A 17,534-nucleotide genomic window follows, 5' to 3' on the forward strand; every position below is an offset into this window, starting at 1 on the left:
ATGGCTTGTGAGTGGCTTGACTGCTGGCCTTCTGAGATGGGTGACTTTTAAAAAGCTGAAGCCGTTTCTCCAGTACTAGCTGTGTCTTTCCATGGCTTCGACTGACACATGGAAAGACGGTCTGTGAGCCAGTCTGATTCTGCAGCTGCTCCGTTCACAGAAAATCCTGCTGAAATAAAATAGGGAGCAGCTGTTGAATCTGCCCCTTAAAGAGCTTCTGCTAAACTGCGTAGCTATTCTGCAGTGGAGAAGCCAGGCAAACAATTCTGCGGAGACTAGGGTTTGTTGTCTTGGTGTTTAGAAGTCTTCATGCTTTGAAGTTTATAGTGTGTGGCAGTGAAGGTAACCATGATGGTTTCAGTCATCCCTTATCTCTTCAGTGGTGTAGTTTATGCTGGTAAGGTAGGTAAATTACTACCCTGTCTTGAAGATCCCATTCAGATACGGGCCACACTCACCTCTGTCTCCTTTTACACTGATTCATTGGCTTTGAGACTGCTATCAAAAATTCCGTAGGTGCAATAACAGTCGACCCTATGTTCTCACAAAGGTGGAATCAGCTCCTTGGAAATTTTTAGGTTTATTTTAGTTCACTATAAACAAAGCTGTGCTGTGTGAAGCTCCAGTTTCCCCCAAAGTATATTCTGAGCTCCACATTAACTGGAAAATTTCCCTTCTTAGTATCCAGACTCTAATCTCCACAGGGACTTATGAATACATTTCTACATGCTTCATGCCCTTGAATCTACTGGGATGAGAACCAAGCAGTCTTGGCTTTCTGGAGATCTTGCACCAGATGGCTTAAACGTGGCTTTCTAATTGTCTAAAGTAAATTGTTGAGATCCTCTGAGCTTTCTCCTTGCCAGACTGACCATTGGAAACGGCAGCTGCTTAAGAAAACTTGGAACTTAATCTATGTGGCAGCGTTGGTGTACATGGTGCTTTATAAATGTAAGTGGATAAACTACCTGCCCTGCTGAGCTTGCAGTCTGAGACAACGCATAGAAAAAAGGAGGGGATGGAGCAGTGCACCATAAAAACAAAGCGACTTCATATTTGTTTTCTTAGTAGTTCCAATGATCTTTAGTTCCAATAGTTCCAGTGATGATGATAAAAATAACAAACTTTTGTTTATACGATAATGTAAGCTGTGTTAAAGGGTCATGTGGTGAGTCAGGGATGATGGGTTAGCAGCGCAAGCTGATGGTCACAAACCACGTTTTAAGGGGAGTCTTGGAGGAAAGGGAGGACGTTTCTTGGTCCACTGGAGGAGAGACACTATCATATAGGGAGTGGCGTGAAAAAAGTGCATAGTGGGTGGAGGGCATAAAAGTCAATTATTGGTGGCAGAGCGTAGTCTGAGAGGAAATCGTATGAGATGAGTAGAGCTGCAGGCAGAGTGCTTCACCTGTGCATGCATGTAGCTGTGCTTGGGGGACAGCCTTGATTAGGGATGACTTTTTGCCAATTTCCATACCTCCTGTCAGCTTAATAGAGGCTATATTGGTAAAGAAAAGAATTATGGACATGATCACTTATTGGTAACTATTCCCTTTTCACCAGGACAAAGTTTCCTCTGTCCTGTAGCTTATAGAATTATATAGTGTTCTTTAACTTTTCAGGAAGTTGCTATTAACTGAGGTGACTCATCTAGCTGGGATTCTGTAGTTTGCTGTCTGAATTTGCCTGCTTCTGAGATGCCAAATCCTTTTCTTGCTGCGTAGATCCTGCTAAACCAGTGAAGAAATGAGAAAATTACCAAATCAAGATTTATCATGGCATGAGTGTGAAACCAAGTCTGGTGAATATTGTAGATTTAAACTGGTTGGGACATGGTTTCATAAGCAGTTTATTCTGCCAAGCATACACAGACTTAAAACATTTAGGAGGAAAAATGTCTGTTTACCACTTGAAAGCATTGTGAATGGACTTTGTCTACATGGTATAGATAAAGCAGAGCCTGATAAATTAATATTTCTCCTCCTCCTTACCTCTGCCATAGAAGATCTAAAATTAACTTGAAGGCCTCTGTTTCTGGATTTACTAACTGGACATTTGCTGCAGGGTTTGTGTTCACCCGGAGGACATACATGAAGGCTTTCACTACCAAAATAGTGGCCCAGGTGTTTGTGGTTTTGCTGTTCTTGGGTTTTCCTTTGTGCTGTTGAGTAACACCTGTAACTTCCCTAGGTGCATTTATGCAGGGATGGTCAGAGTGGGGCCCACAGCCTACCCCTCATCTTTAATATGCATCTGTCCTCTGGTAAGGAATTGCTTTGTGAGAGTGATTACTTAGATCCAGTAAAACATTTCATGCTGGCACCTGTAGTCTGCATATGCTGCAGCTATTCTTTACTTTAAATAAAGAATTGTGGAAATTAACTGATCAGTTTAATATAGGTTGGCTAAAAGCTAGATGTCCTTACAGTAATGGCTCACCTGCTAACTCTGATATTCCCTCCCAGGGATTTCTGGACTTCTGGAAGATATGTGCATGTGATGTTGATACCATGGTGAGCATGGCTGAGGATCTTGTTGCTAGTAATGATGGGAGTAACTTTAGTGGCCTTCAGTATTCAATTTCTCACATTGTTGGTCTGATATTTTCCTCAGGTGGAACATGTGCCTGTTGGCTGGTTATATAATAAAGCTTCACATGCATGTGTTTATAGTAGGTATGGAATGAATCATTCCCTGTGATGGGAATAAGTTGACTGGTTTCATTCAGCAGATCTTGGATTCCTGGGTGGGTCTATGGTTGTCTAATTGGCAGTCTACCTGTAACCCTGTGTATTGGATGAGGGATGTCTCAGGCAGGATTAACAAGTCAGGTTGTGTCAACCATACAAAAATAGGAGTATTGATCCACTTTCACTCCAAGTGAGAAAACAGTAATTGTAGGAGGTGTAACTCAAGACACTATGAACTCATGGGATGAACTTCAGTAATAACAGAGCATAACTTGGATGATACTGTGCTATGTCACACAGCAAAGACACTTGCACACAAACTCTGCTCAGCTAAATTGAAGGAATAAAGCTGAACTATTGCAAAAGTCATGGGACATCCTGCTGCTTTTCCCTCTTTCTTAAGGGCTTTTTCAAGTATGTGTGTGGATTGACGGGATTTGAGGGATTAGGGACAGGGAGGAAGTTGTCCAGAAAGTGAACATCCTTGGGGACTGGACTGAAGATGGGAAGATCTTGAAGTTAATATTCTTGCTGCTGCTCTAGCCAAAAGCAGTTCACCTTTGCCCTATGCAATCAAGTCAGTTCTCTTTATCTTCTATGAAGTATGGCTATATACAGTATAAGGCTCTGACTTGAGGCCAGATGCAAAACACAGGTGGTGTAATGTTAAGTGTAGAACAAGTTTGTCATGAGCTGTGTAATTAGAGCCACTTTAGAGTGTTGGTGTCTTCAGTTGATATGGATCATACATTCACTGTAAACTTGCTGCTCTCAGCTTGCTGGCTGGCCTCTTTACAAGTCTGGAAACAGGGAAATAAGGATGTGATCCCACCTGTCATTAATTTTGACTTGTATTGACAGTTCTGTATCAAACAAGCTGCTCCCTGCTTTAAAAATTCAGGATAGTCTTTAAAATTCTGCTTCTATAGGGTAAATTTGAGATTAGTGTGTGCCCTGAAGGAATGAAATGGCTTTTATGGGATATCTGAATTGCTCTCTTGAGATGGACTTCTGGGTTTGTGTCTCTGGATCCTTTCTTTTCCATCAGAATGTAAACAGTAGAGTTTCCAATGGTCTACCAACACATTTCAATAACATTGCTTTTAATATGATACAGAGCCAGAAGCACTGGAGACAGTAATCTGTTAGGGACCGGGACTGTAAACTCTTAAATCCAAGGACTGTTTTACTTGTATTTGTAAGGCGTCTAGTATGTTGGTGTTCTGATCTTAGCTGAGGCCTCTAGACTCTACTGTAATGCATTATAATACATAATAAAAATAACTTTTCCTGTGGCAAGTAGTTGGGTACAAAAATAAATAATCCCAGTTTAAACTAGTTATGTTTAAAACAGGAGTGGGCAAACTTTTTAGCCTGAGGGCCACATCTGGGTATGGAAATTGTATGGCGGGCCATGAATGCTCACAAAATCAGGGGTTGGGGCATGGGAGGGGGTGAGGGCTCTGGGGTGGGGCCAGAAATGAGGAGTTCAGGATGTGGGAGGGGGCTCTGGGCTGGGGCCAGGGTGTTGAAGTGCAGGGGAGGGGTGAGGACTCTGGGCTGGGGCTGGAGGTGAGGGGGTGGGGGTACAGGAGGGAGTTCAGAAGGTGGGAGGGGGATCAGGGCAGGGGTTTGGGGTGCAGGAGGGGGTCAGGGGTGTAGGCTCCAGGTGGCATTTACCTCAAGCGGCTCCCGGAAGCTGCGGCATATCCCTCCTCTGGCTCCTATGCGGAGGCACAGCCAAGCAGCTTGGCATGCTGCCCTGTCCACAGACACCTCCCCTGCAGCTCCCATTGGCCATGGCTCCTGGCCAGTGGGAGCTGTGGGGGCGGCCCTTGGGGCAGGGACAGCATGTGGAGGCCCCTGGCTACGCTTATGCATAGGAGATGGACGGGGGAACATGCTGCTGCTTCCGGGAGCCATGCAGAGCAGGGCAAGCCCCGGAACCCACTCCCTGGCAGGAGCTCAAGGGCCAGATTAAAATGTCTGAAGGGCCGGATGCAGCCCTTGGCCGTAGTTTGCCCACCCTTGATTTAAAAGCAAGCTGACCTCATTTGCCGCACTTCCCTTTTCCTCAAATTAGCAAAGCCATAAGAGAGATTTTGGTAACATATTGTGTGTTGTAATTCTTTGCTTTTTTTACTTGTGCGCTGGAGTCATGCTATAACTTGTAAACTTCTGCTGTGCTTCCTACTCTGCAAAATTTACTTACTGTCTTCGTGTTGGACACCAAAAGCTGGTGGCAAGGCCTGGAAGGGTTCTTGCATGTTTTTTCTGTTTGTTTTTAACTGTAGAAATATCAGCAGTATCAAATCTGGTCTGTATTTACTAGGATATTTCCAAGGACCCAGAGGATTGAATGGGTGTTTCCTCATCCTTTAGTTGAGGACAAAGTTGAATCTTAGTGATCTCTACTCCTGTTTATCAGGTGTTTTATTTTAAATAGGTTTAACAAAAACAAACCAGTCTTTAACAAGGACTAGAAATTGGTTCCTCTCAGTTGCTCAGGGTTTCACTTCCTGTATTTGACATAATCCTACTAGTTCTCCAGTCATCTGTAATCTACTAGGTAAAAGAATAAATAATACCTAAATTTCAAATGTTAAAAACAAGTAAAAACCTGTTTCTGAAGCAACCTTTATTTGGTCCATATCGGGGCAGAAACCCACCTGTTCTTTGCCAGCTCACCCTTAACCTTGCAGAGCATAAAAGCCAGTCCAGAAGTGCTGCATATGTGCATCAGAATAAGGTGACCCACTTGCTTGAAGCCCCCATTGAAGAGTGCCTTCACACCAGACCAGGTCTAAGAATGTCCTTTGGAGCCAAAGATTTCAAGTTTGGCTGTTTTTTCTAATGCTAAAATAAGCTTTAGAGAATTAAGATAAAAGGTGAAAAGTTCAGCTCATTTCCTCCAGTAACTGGGTGTTTAGCTGCAGCCTTGGACCCTAAGTAACTTGTGTTTGTGTTCAGTGGAGCTGCTCCTTAATGCATGCATTGTCTTTCGATTTGATTGAATGCCACAGAAAAGCCTGAACTTCTAGTATTCCTTATTGAATAATTTCCTTAAATTACATCTGCAGATGGCTTTTTTCCTTGGACAGCTTTGCCCAGCTGCATTCGAATACAGCCTGTAACCAGGGAAATGGTTACAAAGACTGCAATTTCTTCCGTTTTGCTTGCAGGCCAGATCTTAAAACTCCAGCCCAGTTTAGCAGTGCTACAGAAGTTGATTTGGGTCATAACTAATGTCAGTCTAGCTCTCTAATCTGGTAACTCCTCTTGTCATACACTGCTCCTTATCCTTGGCTATGAAGTGAATGAAAATTCTTTTCCATAAGATCATGGAGGGACTGCCTCTTTCAATGCAAAATGGTAGCTTAACCACCTGATTCAGCCTATAAGCTAGATGACTGGGAAGGCTCTTGCATGTTTTTCAGAGGGTTGCATTTTGGAGTTGGCGGTCTTGAAACCATGTTGAAGTTTGGAGTCTGGGTATTTTGGAACTGTGGGCACAGATCTTTTGCAAGAGTCGGAGGGGTACTGTGGTTTAACCTCAGCTTCTGCCTAATTACCGGAAGATGCAGTGGATTTCAGTGCTCCCAAGGCTGTGCAGTTTGTATATGTTTGTTGAAATGGAACAAAGGGATGTGAAATGTGTAACTGTGTATGTGAATTTACCCTGTTGGTTGTAAATATTTTACAAGTAAAAGGATTATTATTCTAAAGGTGGAGGAGGAAAAACAGGTAGAGATGTAGAACATTTACTTTGTGCAGAGACTTCATCTTAAAATAGAATGTATGCCAAGAGTTGTGGAAGTTTTCAGCTAATTGTGCTACAGAGAAATGTTAATGCTAATGGGTGGGGGTGGGCATTTTTGTCCTCTCCCTAAATCCCCCTGTAACCTGGTGGTTTTTAATCTTTCACTACCATGAACAAGCCCCCTAGCAGAACCTTCTTCCAGTTCAAATTATTCTCTTGTCTGCCTACTCATGTTTGTTGTATGGTTTACATAAGTTATCAATGGATGTCTCACTTGACTTTACCCCCCTCCCCCCAATATTTATTAGTGAATATAGTCTTCCTTTTCTACACCTATGTTCTGGATAAAGCGGGCTTCCCTCCCTAGAATCAGCACTACCTTACTGTTTTCAGCTCTCAGAACAAGGAGATGCCTCAGTAGCTAATCTGCTCCTTATCTTGCATCATGGATCCCTTTCTTCATACCCAGTTCAGTGTTTATTTCTATTTTCCTGTACTTGGGAGTTCCTCCAATACTATGGTGATTAGGGGCTTATTAGTATGTAAATAGCTCTGCCCTTCAGTGACTTGAACAAGAAGCCAGCATCTTCAGCATGTTCTCTTCTGGGGTCCCTTACAAATGCTCCTTTCATTTCTGGTACAGACTTTAGATCTGCCCTTTGTCCCTTCTGCTTCAGAAGGCCTGTCTATCGTCCTCTTCCATAGAGACAGCGCTATCTTTTCTGTGACATCCATGTGAGCTTTAATCCTGAACACTACCAACCTCCACATCTCACCTTGATCCCAGTCTTGACTATCAGCTCCTGACTATGCCCCAAATTCCTATTAATTCCTTCAGACTAAAATCTTAGGCCTCTCTGTAGAGTTCACTGTGAGCTAAGCACAGGAGTATGGATCAAGGATTTTAAACTTCATCATAACTGTGACATGTGAAGTTACTAATACACTGCTTTGCAGAACTCCCAGATAAAGACCTATATATTGCATAATACTAAATTGCTCTCAAACCTTTTGATGTCATCAAGGTGTGCTCTGGCAGCAGTTTGAAGAGGAGGGAGCACCTAATGATATATTTTGTTTTAGCAGCATATGGAATATTCTTATTGAGAGGCATTAAGGGAGAGAGTAGCTTCTTGTAGATTTGGTTATCACTTGCAGAATATGAAAGATAAGAGCCACATCTGGGAAATAAATGTTTGTTTTAGTCTTTGTTCTGATGATAGATGATGCTAGCAGGATTAATGGATGCTGCAATTTGCCAGCACTGCCGTGTAACTTGAAATGTAGTTACAAATCTCTCTTGCACCTGCCCAGTCTGCAAAATATAAACGCCAAGTTTTAAATGAAAACTGAGAATAAATCTATAGAATCTGATCAGTTATTAAATGTTCTAGCCTTGTTCGTGGCAAAGACCTCTGTCAATTTAAGCTATGATGCACTATTGTCTTGAGTCTGCCAAAAAACTGAAATAACTTAATGATGCCAATATCTCGTTCCTTAATAGGATGCAACACTGAAGCTTCAGCTTTGATCACCTTTGTCAGTATTAATGCTTTCACTGCTGATCATTGCACTAGAAACATCTAGATAGTGCTTTTATGGCACATCTTGACTTTCTGTAGGACTAAGGTAGCAAATATCTGTTGGTATCTGGAGGTCTGATGCCTGCAATTAAAGTGATGTCAGATGAAGTGTCTCCCTGAATGTGGTTTGTGGACTCCTGAGTTTTCTCTAAAATGTGGTCCATTAGACTAGAGCAGCATTTCCCAAACTTTTTTGGCCACGGAACACTTTTTAGCCTGGTGTATATATGGCAGTCTAGTTAAAGCAATGCAGCTTTCCAGTGTGGACGTGACCCCTTAGAAAGGAGAACATCAAAGAACATCCAGATGGAGACACTGTTGTTGCTAATTCAGGAGGGGGGCACACTTTTTAGGGACTCAGCCAATGGCCTATCTTGATGTTAGGTTTCACTGTGCTGTGGGAGGTTTTTTAGATGACTTGAAATCAAAGTACCTGTTGTAGTTTGCAAGAACTATGATAGAATGCAAGCACCCCGCTGGAATTTTATGTGCCTAAAATTCCTCCTGTAGTTTCAGTTGGATATAAAGTATTTACAGTATGCTTTGAAAAATTTCTGCCCAAGTGAAGTGAACTGTTCGTATGTAGCTTGTAAAGCTTGTTGCATGCTTTGGGATACTTGGCTGGAAGGCACTGCATAAATCAGTTATTGACCCTAGTAATCCTCACATGAATGGGAGTGGCTTTGGCTGTATCTCTACTGGAGTCTCACTTTCATGAGAGCTTCTAAAAAGGTAGACCTCTTGCATTAAATGTTTAGATTCTTTGAGCTAATGAGCTCAGAATTGTAACAAACTCCTTGATGTGCCCACATATCACAGCATACACAAGTAAAATTTCTCCACTGTATACCTGTAACAGCCAGGCACAGTGAGATAAGTGTAGCATCAGTTCAGCCTTAACTTTGACTTTTATCTAAGCTCTGTCCATTTGTTAGATCCTTAAAGGGACACAATTAATCTTAAGAGTTGACATGTTTCAAAAGACTTCAGTGTCTGATTAAACTGCATGTCCTTGAACTTTTTAGAACATTGTTCTGCTCCCCTTTTTGAAAAGGTTTAGCTCTGCAAGGGAGAAACTATAAGGGGGATTGTGAAATGAACTATATACAAATGCAAAACTACTGGAAATATTTTTGCTAACTTCTGTTTGTATATTAGGTGTTGCCTCTAACTGTATTGGGTACAAAATTTCCAGCTAGAAATGTCTTGCTGATGTCCCTTTAATGATTTTTAGTAAGTTTGTCCAGGGATCTGATGTGTCCTCCTGCAGATGATAAAGATGAGATGGGCACTTTTTCTTCCTACAACTCTCTGGAAAGCTATATTTGCTGAGAGCCCAGTGCATGATAGTCCAGAGTTCTAGTATAAAAAAACAAACTGAAAATGCAGCCACCTTAACGATGAGGTCACACTTGACCTGAGTGAGTAAAAGGGACTATGCAAAAGTTATTAGGGCAGCAGTGAGAGACAACCAAGTGGGTCTCTGAGATATAGCGATGGTTCTGTTATCTTGAGTGGCTTTGCTGTCGCATGAAAATCGAAAGCCCTCAAACTTGACTCTTGTCGGCTGTGTAGTTAGCGTTGGACCAAATCCAGAGCCTACAGCCAGGTGGCAGGGCTGTTTGGACTTAGTGCAATAGGATGATAATAGAACTGCTGTAAACAGGACACTCCACCCTGCCTCGACTTCTCTCATGCACCCTCTTTGTCATGCTGGAAATGTTGTTTTACTGTCTCCGATGCTTTTTTTAGGCCTATTCACTTTGACTTGGGAGGGGCGGGGGGGGGCACCCCTCATCCAACACAAGCCCTGCCATCTGACTGCCTCTATTCCCACACCCTTCCCCCATCTTAGATTGCTGCTGCCTTTAAGGGAACGACACTGTCCACTTGCAGAATTGACCTCCTGCGTGGCAGGATGCTCCATCTGAGAGAAGGAATCGAGGTATGGCCACTTACATATTGAGTAGACATTCCCTTCTCAGGACTTTAATCTGTGCGTTTGAGATTCCTCTGTGCAACAGGCATAGCTGTCTTAAGAGACCATGTTCATGCCCACACTCATTTCTCATGTATGCTGTAGAAGCCATTTTAGAATGGAGCGGAGCTGACATTTGCCAGACCATCCCCACAATCCAGTTGAGTGTTTGCAAATGGAAAGGCATCCATCCTCATGTATCAGCAGGTGATGGCTATAGCAACACAGAGGACCTTCAGTGGTGGTGTAAAGGGAGTTTCTGGGATTCATAGGCGCCGACTCAGTGGGTGCTCCGGGGCTGGAGCACCCATGGGGGGGGCACCCATATCAGCTCTCCGTCTCCATGCCTCCCACCTGCCATGATCAGCTGTTTCACAGTGTGCAGGAGGCTCTGGGGGGAGGAACGAGGATGTGCTGTGCTCAGGGAAGGGAGTGGGGAGAGGTGGGAAGGGGATGTGGACTTGGGGAGGAAGGGGTGGATTGGGGGGCAGAGCGGGGGGGCGAGTACCCGCTGGCACACTGGAAAGTCAGCACCTGTGCTGGGATCTCTGGGATATAGTGGACTCTGGGGTGTTGGCGGTGAGGGGTTGTTCAATTATGGTAGCATGTTCAACTCCTCTTCTGCCAGAAACCTATTCTTGGGGACCAGCATGAGTTGAGGAGACAGCTGATGCCATATATAATTGAGATGCAAGTGATGCAGCCTGTGGGGCAGTGACTCACTGAAAGGAACTGCTAACACTTGAGCAGGTTTTTAAACTAGAATTAGGGTGGTGGTTTTTCTCAGACTGAGAGTTGTTTGAGGCAGGGACCATGTCTTCATATTTCTATGGGGCCGTTCAAAATCCCATTTGAGAGCTAGTCCTATTGCAGTACAAATATTAAATCTTTTCCAGCCCTACCGCAGGCCTCTCTGGCAAGTTGCTTTTTGTTTCTGTTCCGCCTCACCTGGAACTCAATTTCCATTACTTAAGTCATTTTTAGATGATACAGATTAAGTTGATAGAGAATCTCACCAGAAACACAAAGGTTAGTAAACAGATGGCAGCCATTTCTGAGCACTTAGAATGCCATGTGGCAAGGACTGCAAGCCTTTGTATATTGAATCATTTGGTTACTAGAATATTAGTACTGGAATTATTACAAATATTAATACTGGAATACAGGCTTAATTTACACTTTAAAACTAAGTGCTAAATTGTTTTTACCCACTGGGCTCTGAATTTGGGGGGTATATATAAAACACCTGAACCAGGGCTGTCCAAGGCCTCATTGACTCTTTGCCAAGAGGCCAATGCGCTGATTCTAATTTGCATATTAATTTACATCTTTAATCAAACTAAATGCAAACAATCCCTAGTGTTGGCTTCAGCTTGCATGTTTCTTTATAGAATAGAAAATGCTCATTTGACTTCATCAGTAATAAAAACCCTGCTGTTCTCTGTCCCTGCACTGCAGTTCCAGGGAGAAGGGGACTACACTGTTCTGTCAGGCCACACATGGAGTGCACACCTACTTTAGAGCTGACTAGGAATGTAATATGCTGGGGGGTGAGGTTGTATGTAACATCTTCCCTCTTTCAGTGTGTCTGCCAAGAGAGAAGTTTGGCATTCTGTACTCTTAGCTGTTGGCATGAAATGGAAGCACGTCTGTGCACACAGTTACTGACATGGGAACTTACACTGGTGGTGTTTACAGAAGCTTTTCTGTTTGTCATAAAGCTGCAGTTGTGAAAATATTGCTCTCTGAATAGGCAACATAGTCATCCAGTGGACTGAGCATGAAACAGAGAGCCAGGACTCTTCTGAATTTTAGTTCTGGCTGTGACACTGACCAAGTCACTTACCCTTCTGCTTCATATTTACTCTGTAAAATGGGGATATGTATTTACTCACCTCACTTAACGCTTGCATAGCACCTTTCATTGGAGGATCCCGAAGTGCCTCAAGTAAATTTTTCTTTTGTTACAGATAAGGAAAATGAGGCACACAGGCTCCAGCTTGCATGCAGTGTCATTGTTTTAGATTAGAAGCTAGGTTTTCTGACTCAGTAGTGTACTTTGGGCCACTAGGCAACATTGCCATGAGGGCTTAATAGATGTTTGCACAGTACAGCATTAATGCAAAAATATTGTAGATGTGCCAAATATTTCAGTATGCCATTGAGCTGTGACTACCTTCAATTCTTAAGTTAGATTGGAATTTCTGATCAACAGTGTCAAGCAGCTACTTCAGCACTGAAATAAAAGTTCCTGCACTAAATAAGAAAAGAATCTTACTTTGATAAACATTAGCATAGATCTCTGTAGTGGGGGCATTTAAGCAGATTTCCCTTCCCTGACCCAACTAACCAACAATCATGGTGACTTCTGACAGTTGATCATGAGTAACAAGACTTTCATTGTTGTCTAGATTCAGGCTGGGAGATGGCAAGTGAGAGCATACAAGCTTCTGCTACTATAATGGCGTGAGTGCAGTGGATTAATTAGGAATAATAGGACTTCTCTTGTTGCTTCCAGTAACTGAACTAATTTCTCTATCCCTGTCTGTCATTCTGGTTGCTCTCATCATCCCTGAAACGGCTTTTCACTTGGTTGCACTGTATCAAATGGAAGACATTTAAAGCACTAAGTGTTAGTTATGGGCAGAGACTTAATATTTTTCTGCTTTTTCCTTCTAGCTAGTGTTCCATGTGCTACTGCTGTTGAAAAGACATGCCGGACCAGAGCGCCCAGAGTGAGGCGCACCTCTTCGCTAGATACCATCCTTGGATCGTACCTCCTAGGACAGTGGCCACGGGATGCTGATGGAGCTTTTGCTTCATGCATGAATGACAAAGCTACCCAGGTATGGAAGGTACCTTTGCAAGGTCTGAGGTATGGGGAGGGTTACAGAATGCTGGACTGGGGCTGCATAAACTGATTGTTAAAGAAGGCATCAAGCTTTCTTCTGTTCCGCTGCAACTTTCTAGGAAGACCTTCCCCTCCTACTACTTAGCCTCAGTTCACTCTGGTTTGGTGTGGAGTTAGAATTCTCTTGGCCTTGGTTGGAGGCAGATGGCCTCTGGTGCTTTGCTTCAATACTGGCTCAGTGTTAGGGGTGTTTTTTTTTTGGTGGCTTGCAGCTCTGGGCCAAATCCTTATATAACACTCATGGGCTCTGTGCCACAGCAAGAAGTCAAGGGTGCTCCCACAGAGGACTTGCTCAGTGCGAGCCATACAACACTCTGCTGTAGCATGGAAAGGCTCCAGACTTTGAGGAACTCTTAGCAACCCGTAAATATTACTATATGGCAACAGATACTGGTTCTGCATGTGGAGATGTGGAAGAATTTAGAAGGATAAGAGCATCTCTTCACTTAACCAGCCATTTATTTAGCACATTAAAACTGTTAATGGAGTGTTCGTTCTCCAGCAGTTTATTACTTACTGGGCTGTTTGCAGGAAATTCTCAATTGGTTTCCAAGTTCCGTTGTCCTGTTTAAATATATTCTTGTCTGTTCTGGTCTCTGCTGCAACAAGCAGTTCAGGGGTTGGAGTGCATTCTGAACAGAAAGGGAAGGAATTCCTTTGCCTTGTACCTTTGGGGTGGGAGATAGTCTCTTAAAGCATATTGGCACCAGTAAGGAAATGTAACCCTAGTGTTTAGGATCTGCAACTAAAAGGTTAATTTTTTAGGCATTTGATCTGCTTTCTGGCCAGTCTTCTCCACAGTATGTTAAATGCTGATATGTTCATTTGACCCTTACTTTCAATGTGGATTTAACCAGTGTGGTGCCTAAAGCAAGTTATGCCAATGAGGTAACAGTACCTTCCATCTGACTCTTTGCAAACAAGAGTAAAGGATGCCTCCCAGCACATCTGTGAAATAAGTAATTATCACCACTATTTGTAGATGGGGAAACTGACAGGGTTAGCAATTCCCTGGGGAAAACTAGTTTAGGCCAGGGCACTGGTAAAATATTGGCTGAAGCCTGATTTAAACTGGGGAAAAGAATTGCATCAGTATCCAGCAAGATCAGCAAGGATAGAATGAATCTCTTCAAATTTGGGATACATCCATTCAAAACTGCAATAGGAATAGGCTCAGTCTCTCCAGTGCATCAGAGTTGATTGTCTGCTACAGAATGTGACATGGCCAAATGGACCTGGACTGCTAGGCTGCAACTCTCTGTGCACCTGATTGCTTAATACTTCAAGCCTACCACTCTGCATTACTGTTTTCATATAATCGAATGTTTTCAACTTTTGTTTATACAATATTGAAAACTGAAATGAGTCACGACCTGTAGAACTTCCTTGAGAAATTACTGAACCAAAATGTATAGGCATTCCAGTGTTCAGTATTATAATTACATACATTAGTAATATGCCCACTGCAATTTTACTTTTGTACAGCTCTAAATTAATCTACTGCCCTATGTAGCCACAATTTGAATATATAACTAAAACTAAATGTAATGTGGTGTGAATTAATGAATCTGTTTTTAAAGTAGAAAATGCCTTAAACAGGGACTAACTTGTTTTTCCTAGGGTGGTAAAAACCATGATTTTACCTGCTAAAAAACACCTCTGGTAAATACCATGCCATCCCTGGAAACTGAGACACATAGGTTGTGACTTGCCTAGGTCACACACTAAACTTGTGGCAGAGCTGAGAATAGAGCCCAAGCTTCGTAGCTGCCAGTCCTGTGCCTTATCCATATCATGTTCTTCCACCTGTCATCCCAGTCTAACTTTTACTGAGATGCAGGATCATCTGTGTTGCTGTTCTGCAGTTTGACAGACTGAATTTTTCAGTATCTTCAGGCACAATGAAACAGGCTCTCTGGAACTTCTGGTGGCCAGTGCATGTTTATACCTTTCTTTAAATAGCTACTGATCAGCTGTTTTGAAAAACTCTGTAGATCTGCTAGCTTAAGGTGGTTAAGTGAGATGCAGCTGCAGGTGCTGAGTGTGGGGGCGAGGATGGCAGCAATCTACATGATTGGAGCTTGTGGTTTCATCTTTCTTGCTGCACAAAGCATTTTGTCCCTTCTCACTGTGAGGGGAAGTGGTTTTTGCCACAGTTAGTACAACAGGTTCTGTAATTTCCTTCTCTGCTGATAGACTTGGCCCTAGAGAGGTAGGAGGCACATGCATGCTCAGTCTTCAGACGTTCTCACTCCTGCAGGGTTCTTTCTTCCTTTTTAGGCTCTGACGTGAGCTTTTAAGCAGTGCTAAGTGCTCTGGTGTTAAGGTTCTCTAGCCCTTGGAGTGCAGAGCCCAGTGTAGATATCTGGAGCCCACTCAAGTGGTGACGGATCCTGAGGGTAGTCCAGTGACTGGAAGAAAAAGGGGACCAAATGCAGCTTTGGACTAGAACACCCCCACACCTACTATGAGGGTCGAATAGCATTTTACAGACAACTTGGACTAAATTGTCTTGAATATCCTTCTTAGCTTTGGTTCATAAGTACATGAGGTGTCCAGCTTTTTAAGAGGCTGAATTACTTTAACCCCAGAGCAGTAGCAGCTCCTGTCACCCATCAGTGTCCCTGCTGCTCTGACCTGGGTGGCGAATGTGGAGTTGGGTCAGTCCCATGCCCATTCAGTCTTTGATCTGGCAGACCCGAGTTTGTTTCATGGAAACCACTAAGTAGCAACAAATTTCAGGTGTTGCAGGAAACAGAATTCTTTGCTTATTTGAAGTGGGCCACTGGATCCAATCTGCCAGTACAAGAGGACTTCACGTAAGTTTTTGGTCTAGTGACCACCCTTCCGATCTGCATGCCACATCAGGCTGCTGCTGCAATCCCAAAGAGGAACCCCTGTGTAAAATCAAAAGTTTGTTGGTGGAAAAGCAACATGCTAAACTACCAGTGGTATGGGTCCTAAGGAGTCCAGTTCAGCCTCCGCTATTCAGTGAAAGCTGGAGCAGTACCTGTAAATCAACTGTATCCAGCTATAAAGCTTAATCTGTCAGCAGAAACCTTGTACCTTTCTGGATAGCTTGTCTTGTTCCTCTGGCTTGGACTGTAACCTTTTAAGCAACTTTCTGCAGAGAGGATTCTGTAGCCGTAGTGACTCAACAGGGCTGTTTTTAACAGCTGCTGTTTTTGCAATGACCTCTCCAGGGAGGTCAGTTGCATTGCTTGGAGAGGAACTGTTCTCAGGCCTTTGCACCTTCTGGCAGCTTGTCCAGGGAGGGCTGAGGAGGAAATTATCAATCCCTCCCACAGAAATGGCAGGGAGGGGAATGACTTGGGATGAGTGGTTTATGGTGAGTTTAAAAATGTGGTGGTGGGGATGTATTTGAAAGTGAGGTACCTTGGGACTCGTTTCTGATCCTAATATCTCATCCATGAGAATTTAAGTTCACTGTACTTCCAGTGCAAGGAAATTCACACGCTTCACCTAGCCAGAGTTTGGCAGACCATTTCTTTTGATGATTGAAATAGAGTTGTCTCTTGAAAACCAGTTCTGTAAAATGGTGCTGAGGTCCTGTTTCCCCGACAAGTTCAAATTTGCTCAGTTTCCGGTCAGTCCTGCAGACTCAAATGGGATCCGAGTCAAGCCAGATTCTTGCATTGCTCATGCATCAGAACCAATACAAGACTCTGGTAGCCAACTTCTGCTTTTGGTTACACGTACGAACTTCCACACAATCATTATTGAGGCTGGACAGGTGTAATGGGGAAGAGAAATCTGGCCTAGCAATCAGAACATAACAATTTGCTCTGAGCGGTGCTAACTGCTAGGCTAACATGAGTGAAAAGGAAAATACATACATCGCTCCTGTCACCAGATCTGACTGGGTACATGTGGGAGGCAGGAAATGTCATTTGTACACGCCTGCTTTTTTCTCAGGGTATGCATAGCAATATTATTCATCACGGATATCTGAGCAGCTGACAAAAAGATAAAGCCAGTGTCTTGAGTGGTTCTCTCCTTGCCTATCCCAGTACAGGAAGAAGTAGATTCAAAGAACCACAAGTTCAAACAAACATTGCTTGATCTCAGAGTATTAACATGCAACGATTTTCTGATCTGTTTTACTGTGCATAGCACTGTGACCCGAAACTCTTAATCCAGAGCTGAAGGAAAGACTGAAATATAAGTGTGAATGCACAGGACTTGTTCACTTTTCTTCCTAGGAGGCCTTGTCCCCTGCCTAGAAGACGATAAAGTTGGTGGGTGCAGGCCTAAATAATCTCTCTTCCCTTCAGACGCCAACATCCTGGCATGAAGTGGAAGTCGGGAAGGCTGGTGCCAGTACTCACAAGCGTTCTGCATCTTGGGGTAGCATGGATCACCGCAGAGAGGTAAACAGACCCCTTCTACAACTTAGCAATCCATACAAGTCTTACTCCTTATGGACCATACCTTGCCCATAAAGTGGGGAAAGAGTGTAACTGAAGCTGAGATATTAAACTCCCATGTGCACTCGTTAGCCCTTAGTTTGAGGGCTGCATGGCCTAAGTCAATATTCTAATTGTGTCCATAAATCTTACACGGCAGGTCAGCATGCTCTTCCCACCCCACC

The 17,534-nt window shown here is 43.3% G+C and overlaps 1 protein-coding gene across 2 annotated transcripts in view; it reads left to right on the top strand.

Annotated features, from left to right (window-relative positions):
- FAM117A (family with sequence similarity 117 member A) overlaps window positions 1–17,534 on the top strand; it is a 31,992-nt gene that overhangs the window by 4,238 nt on the left and 10,220 nt on the right. For both annotated transcript variants that reach the window (XM_084615665.1, XM_084615664.1), the window contains exons 2-3: window positions 12,691–12,857; window positions 17,218–17,313. In XM_084615665.1, coding sequence (XP_084471791.1) covers window positions 12,691–12,857; window positions 17,218–17,313 — 263 coding nt within the window. The remainder of the gene's footprint in view (window positions 1–12,690; window positions 12,858–17,217; window positions 17,314–17,534) is intronic.

This window comes from Lepidochelys olivacea (genome assembly GCF_965140295.1).
Source record: "Lepidochelys olivacea isolate rLepOli2 genome assembly, chromosome: 27".
Lineage (NCBI taxonomy): Eukaryota > Metazoa > Chordata > Testudines > Cheloniidae > Lepidochelys > Lepidochelys olivacea.